Source organism: Kryptolebias marmoratus, linkage group LG16 (assembly GCF_001649575.2).
Source record: "Kryptolebias marmoratus isolate JLee-2015 linkage group LG16, ASM164957v2, whole genome shotgun sequence".
Classification (NCBI taxonomy): Eukaryota; Metazoa; Chordata; class Actinopteri; order Cyprinodontiformes; family Rivulidae; genus Kryptolebias; species Kryptolebias marmoratus.
This window is the reverse complement of record NC_051445.1, coordinates 22,848,864-22,855,226: the sequence shown is the minus strand read 5'-3', so window position 1 is coordinate 22,855,226 and position 6,363 is coordinate 22,848,864. Positions and strand designations below refer to the sequence as shown.

Genomic DNA, 6,363 nt, shown 5'->3' with positions numbered 1-6,363 from the left:
TTTGTCAAACAGGATGTGAAAGACTCTATGGTCAAGTGCTCCTCAGCAGTCTGCCCTAGTTTAGATTTAATTTTGTATCTTCTAACTTGTGCTTTTCGATATTTTTTTTCTCTGAGTTGAATTAAGACAGTCATTTTAAAAGGGGTGAATAACTATGCAATCACTTATTTTACAAAAAAATAAAAAAAAATTTTAGTATTACTCTGTAGAAATTTCAACTTCAACTTCAATTTGACAGTGAAGAATGTCTTTTTAATTTCTTTTGTAAAGAAAGTCAATTTCTTTGACCACGATCGATTTATGACAGCAATAAAAGCATGAAAGACTATATATAGACACTGAGTAACCATGTAATGCATCATTGACAGCAATGTAAAAGTTGATAAAAAAGCATTGACAAAAACCACTCAGATTTTGGAAGTTTTTTGAAGTTGTTTTAAGATGGCTGTAACCCATTTTAGACTTGGCCTGACTCTTACCTAGTCATTAACTCATAAATCTGAAGCAATCTTTATATGTCTTTAAACCGAGAGCATTCAAAGAGCTATCTACAACAGGTAAGATGTTGTGTATAACCTTTCCACAGAACTCCACTTCAAAAGATATGCTATGTTTTATGATTGTTTTTTTACTGTAGTAAGCTGTGGTCCTCTACAGTGTCTTTATTATTTATTTATTTTTACAGAATTTGCCTATAGGCTGTAGTGTAGCTGCTCTCTGACATTTCAGCTGCATCAAATTCTGCTCAGTTGTTTCCTGCCGGAGACGCACTGTCAGCTGAAAGAAGAAGAAGAAGAAGAAAAAAAAGTTCAGTTCCGGGGCTCCCCTCGGCTCAGCCCTTCAAACCTCCATCCTCTCAGTGCTGAGTGACTGGCACTGATCTCAATCGGCTCTCAGATAGCGGCTCTCCTTTCAGCGCTTCATAGGCTCAGAGTGTGGGAGGGACTAAAGGAGAAGCTCCCCTCCGCCACAGCATCGTGCACGACGAAGAGGAGGAGGAGGAGGAGGAGGAGGGTGACTGGATCCATTCAAAGCTCCTCTCTGATAACGCTTTTCTTATCCCTCTGCACCTCGTGTGGTCTCATCCGCCCCGGTGTTGCGGATGAAGAAGAAGAGAAGTCGAACGGGATGCTGAAGTAGCGCGGTGAGTCTGTATTTGCGCAGCCCTGAAGAGGCATTTTGACGGGGATTAGAAAATAAATAAATAAAAGCGGATTGTGCATGCCTGGTCCACCCTTATGCAGAGCAGCTTAAGCTCTAGCTACTGCTGGATTCGGATAAAGTGTGCAGGAGAATTCAGATGGCTTTCTGCTTCTGCTTAAACCTGGAAATTGATCTATAGAAAAGAATGTATGAATATATTTGCTTTGAATTGATAACTTTAGCCCACATATATTGCCTGTTTGAAAGCAAGTAGCTCAGTCTTGGTTTAAACGTGAAGTGCTTCTTAATTGGATACGGATGTATTTAGCTAATCACCGACCTATAAGCGCCTTCCAAAGTATCCTTTCTACTTTGAAGTGCGCTTTAATTCAGCATGACCACAAACATGCGCATTTAGAGCAACTTCTCAAGTTTTTGCTCGTTTGTTCCTCAAGGAAAACACTCTCCAACGATGCAATCTGATTAAGATGCTGTATTTAACCCCGAGCCGGTGTGTGGTTTCTGTTTAGGGATGGTGTGGAGTGAAGACACCGCGGGGGGACGGCTCAGAGTGAACCCTCGGGTGACGAATGGCTTCTGCAGCGCAGCTTCCCGTGGACGAGGGGGGCAAAGAGCCCGACATTCCTGGTGTCCTTGACCTGGTTTCCTCCGCGCTGAATGCCCGTAAATCGGGTGGATCAACAGGAGAGGCGCCCCCTGGGGAGGGGGGCGGCATTCCGGGCCGCAGCAGCAACTGCCGGTGTGTTTCAGCACCGAGGACAGCGCCGCGCAGGGCGGCCGCCGAAGGGAGACTTTGCCCCCTCGGTGAGCAGAAAATCCGAATTTGTTGCGATGAGGAGTTGGAGACATCTTTCACTTTTATTGATGAGAATGTGAACCTGCGGCTGGCCAGCCCGGATAGTAGCTGTAAAAGTACTCTGAGGCCCGTACGCAACGGAGAGCCTTGTTCTGAGACTTTCCCAGAGCTGTCCTTCATTTCCGAAGATGACCTGTCCTTCACGGAGAGCTCCGGGACGTCAGTAGACTACGGCTTCATCAGCGCAGTCACGTTCCTAGTGACTGGGATCTCCCTGGTGATCATCTCCTACGCCGTGCCTCGGGACGTGGTGGTGGACCGTGACAGCGTCTCCGCGCGCGAGATGGAGAGACTGGAGATGGAGAGCGCGCGGATCGGTGCCCACCTGGACCGCTGCGTCATAGCGGGGCTTTGCCTGCTCACGCTGGGCGGCGTGGTGCTCTCCACGCTGCTGATGATCTCCATGTGGAAGGGAGAGATGTACAGGAGGAAGCTCGTGGCTTACTCCAAACGTTCGGCCAAACTGTACGGCTCCATCAGCCTGAAAACCAGATCCAGTCCCAGCCACTCCTCTGCCCGCCTGTCCCTAGAGGAGGAAACGGTGGAAACTTTGACTTGAGCTGCTCCTCTGCCTCTAAAAAATGTGTTTAAAGGAGAATTAATGTCATTCACACACATGATTTCTGTCTATCTGTGTGTGCTTGTAGCTATCTGTTAGCAAAATATGTCATTAATGGAATTTTGGAATTTTTGAAAGTAATCTACAACTGATTACCTTTTGGAGTCCATTAGATTTCAGAGGGGTGCCACAGCTAATCAACTTTAGCCAACACAAAAATGACTAATTCAGTGAGTCTTAGATATTGACCTAAAGTTTGGTGTGGTAATAGCTGAAAGTCATCCCCCACTTAGTAACTGTCAGAGTCAATTTTGCCTGTTTGTTAACAAAGTATCTCATGAATTAATGGATGGGTTTTACTGAAACTCTCAGAAAGTAATAATTGGCTCAACATGCGATTAACTTATGGAGTCAACCCAATTTAAAATGGCTGACACAACTTTCTGACTTTAGTCAACACAAACATGGCTATCATTCAGTTAAATTTATAGATATTGAGCTAAGGTTTGTTGTGATGGTAGCTGAGAGTTATGTAGAACACATTGTGAGTGCTAACATCATTTGAGATCTGTTATTTTCAAGGTTTGACCAAAACACTCATAACTTACATGTTTCTTAGCTTAACATGATTTTAGGCAGTGGGCAATATGCACTCTTCAAGAAATGTTAGGCCTTTAATTTAAACATGTTTCACCCTGAACTTCCCATGTACAAATCTGCGTTCTGTTTTTCTTTGTCATCTGTCAGATCAAACAAAATACGTAGTGTGAAGTGATCATTTACATCAAGTTTGGTAAGTTGCTCACATATCATTTCAATGCCATTAAAATGAACAGAGAGTGTGATCAGAGCTCAGTGTGACCAGCACTGAATCAAATTTTTTTGCAGCCTCTGAGGGTTTCTATTTATCATAAGGGTTATTCATTTTTAATGTGAACATTTCCAACAGAAAAGCTGCACATGGACACATTTCAGGAAGAAGGGGAATGTGTCTGTCCCCAGGGCATGTGAGTGGGAGTAAGCAGGGCTGTAAAGCTGTCCCTGTCTGCTGTGTAGTAGGAGAATCAGCTCAGTGGTCCACACGGTAATATCCAGTGACAGTTCCTCTCTGCTGCAGTGCTAAGGCCTGATGCATCTGAGCCAAAGCCACACACTGGTTTGATTGTTGTAAGCATTTTATTCTGCATTTCCTTCTTATCATCTACCCTCAGTGCTGTTCTCCATCCTCCTGCATGTAAGTGTTCCTTTTAACCTAAAATTCCACTTTCAAAAAAGTTGGGATGTTTTGTAAAATGTAAATGAAAACAAAATGCAAGAATTTGCAAATCTCAAACCCATGTTTTATTCACAATGAAATATGATCACCAACTAAAAGTTGTATAATTAAGAAAAAAAGTAGTTTCATATTTTAAAAGTCTGAAAGTCAATATTGGATAGTTGTGATCTTTGGGCCCTCAGGGGCCACTGCATTAAAAACAGGTCTGATTCTGTTCTGGACGTCACTGCATGGACCCAGGAACACTTCTACAAATCACTATTTATAAACACAGTTCACTGTACCATCCATAAATGCTGCTTAAAGCTCTATCAGGCAAAGAAGAAGCCAGATGTGAACATCATCCAGAAACACAGCCATCTAAAGTTTATTCAAAATGTACTGAAGCAAAGTGGAAAATGTTCTGTGGTCAGATGAATCAAAATTTTAAATTCATTTTGAAAACCACAAACTTTGCTTCTCTACCATCAAGCCATTTATCAGTGCACAGGTAAAAAAAAAAAGCCTGCCTCTCTGATGGTATAGGGGTGCATTAGTGTCATTGGCAAGGGCAGATTACACATATGGAAAGACACCATCAATGTAAAAAGTATATACAACTATGAGAATAACTATTGCTCCCATCTAGACAAGTTCTTTTTCAGGGAAAACCTCACATATTTAAACAAGACAATACTAAACCTCATAATGCATCCATTACAGCATAGCTATGTAGTGAAATAGTCCGGGTGATGAACTGGCCTGCCTGCAGTCCAAACCTCTCACCAGTTGAAAACATTAGACACAACATAAAACAAAATCCCAGCAAAGAAGAACTGTTGAACAGCTAGAATCATACATCAGCCCAGAATGTGACAAAATTCTCTCCAAAACCTCCAGCAGCTGCTTTCCTCTCTTCCTAGATGTTTATAGATTATTCTTAAAAGAAGAAGAGATGTTTCACATTGGGAAACATGACCCTGTTCCACTGTTTTTTGAGATGTGTTGCTGCCTTTTAAATTCAAAATAACATTTTATTTTTTCAAAAAAATGGTTCAGTCTTTTGGGTTAAACAATTGATTTAAACTAAAAACTAAACACATGTTTATTATGCTCCACTGAAAATAGATTTGGGGTTCTGAGTTTTGCAAATCATTGCATTCTGTTCTTATTTACATATTACACAACGTTCAACCTTTTTAGGAACTGGGGTTGTACAAGCCTTTCAAAAACAAAATTAGAATCAGAAATGTAGTATCTGCAACTCTTCAAGCTTGATCAGCCTTTCCTTATCAGCCAGTTTTTCTTTTCTTTTCTTTTTTTCCATCCACTGTTTGAAGATGGGTTTAAGCATAACTAATTTCACATGAAAGAGTTGCCCTACTTCCAAGACCTTAAGCTGCCATGACTTCAAAGAGCCAATTACCCCTCTAATGTGGGATATCTTTCTTTAAAGGACTTTACTGGGGGTATGTCAAAGTGATTTACTGATAAAATGATTGTAGGTTAACATTAGAAGTATGGTAAAAGAGGTGTATCAGGTGGAAACTTGATTAAAGAAGTTAATACCCCCAAAAAACGAGACCGGTCAGTTTTTATCTAGGCTAAGTCCATGTTAGGAAAAATTTCTTTCTTTCTGATAGCTTTATTGCAACCTCAAGACAATTTTGTCAAATTCTTTCAAAAGACAAAGGTTTTTTGGATGCAGACTCGTAAATCATTCAAGAACATTTAAAATTCAGTCTTATTTGCATACATTTGTTTACACAGCCAAATGTTGCATTGTGCAAGACGTGCTAATGATTCTCATGCAGTGTGACTGTTACCTTGGTTTCTCATCCTTTGCTGTGTGACCCTGATTCAAGGCTTATGTTCAAAACAACATGAGTCAGCCTCCTGTAATGAGACGTGTAGGCTGATTACTTTGAGGCAAACAGCTCGAGGTCACATTGTTGCTGTGCCTTCAGTGATTTGTTTTGCTCCTATGTATATTCTCTCAGCATATATAGGTATATTTTCTAAATTGGTTAATGCACAAAATCCACAAACAAATAAAAAAGCAGGTGTCTCATGATAGGAAATTCAGAGGAAATCTGTGTTTGAGCCTATGGCAGTAAAAAAAAAATCTAATTTTGTGTTCTTTTTCATGTGCTTTTTCTGTTGCCACAGAGCTGACAAGTGTGCGTGTACCTCCCTGAAAACAAACATGACAGTTCAAAATGGCATTAAAATGCTAAATGAAGAAATTTCCAAGAAGGTAATAAAAAATAACATCCCAAATGAGTCAGTGTTGTCATTTTCTCTTTATAGAAGCCATAACTCTACACTCTTTGTAACAGATGTCTAAAAGATTCATTCAACAAGTCTTCCTGATGGTGTCGACTGTGAACGTGAGAATCAAGTTCTAAGTTGTTGGGAATGTCTTTCATTTGACTTCTTTCTTTCTAACTTTATTTTCAATATATTTTAAAGCTCATATGTTTTAACATGGGGTTCAAACAACTAATATCTTACTTGTAGTAGATAGCT

At 40.6% G+C, this 6,363-nt stretch overlaps 1 protein-coding gene across 2 annotated transcripts; it reads left to right on the top strand.

Moving 5' to 3' along the window:
* The first annotated feature begins 956 nt into the window (after positions 1-956).
* LOC108234153 (transmembrane protein 74) lies at positions 957-6,111 on the top strand. 2 transcript variants are annotated; one of them, XR_003039019.2, is made up of 3 exons: positions 957-1,144; positions 1,674-3,372; positions 6,004-6,111. XR_003039019.2 is itself a non-coding variant. In XM_017413111.3 (2 exons), the coding sequence occupies exon 2, from the start codon at positions 1,734-1,736 to the stop codon at positions 2,577-2,579; it is 846 nt and encodes a 281-aa protein (XP_017268600.1). In that variant the 5' UTR covers positions 957-1,144; positions 1,674-1,733; the 3' UTR covers positions 2,580-6,105. The 2 variants fall into 2 exon arrangements, 1 of the variants encoding a protein (XP_017268600.1); XM_017413111.3 differs by having other exon boundaries at positions 1,674-6,105.
* The last annotated feature ends 252 nt before the right edge of the window (positions 6,112-6,363 follow it).

Coding starts and splice junctions, on each gene's coding strand:
- LOC108234153 (XM_017413111.3), top strand. CDS start 1,734: ATGGCTTCTGCAGCGCAGCTTCCCGTGGACGAGGGGGGCAAAGAGCCC.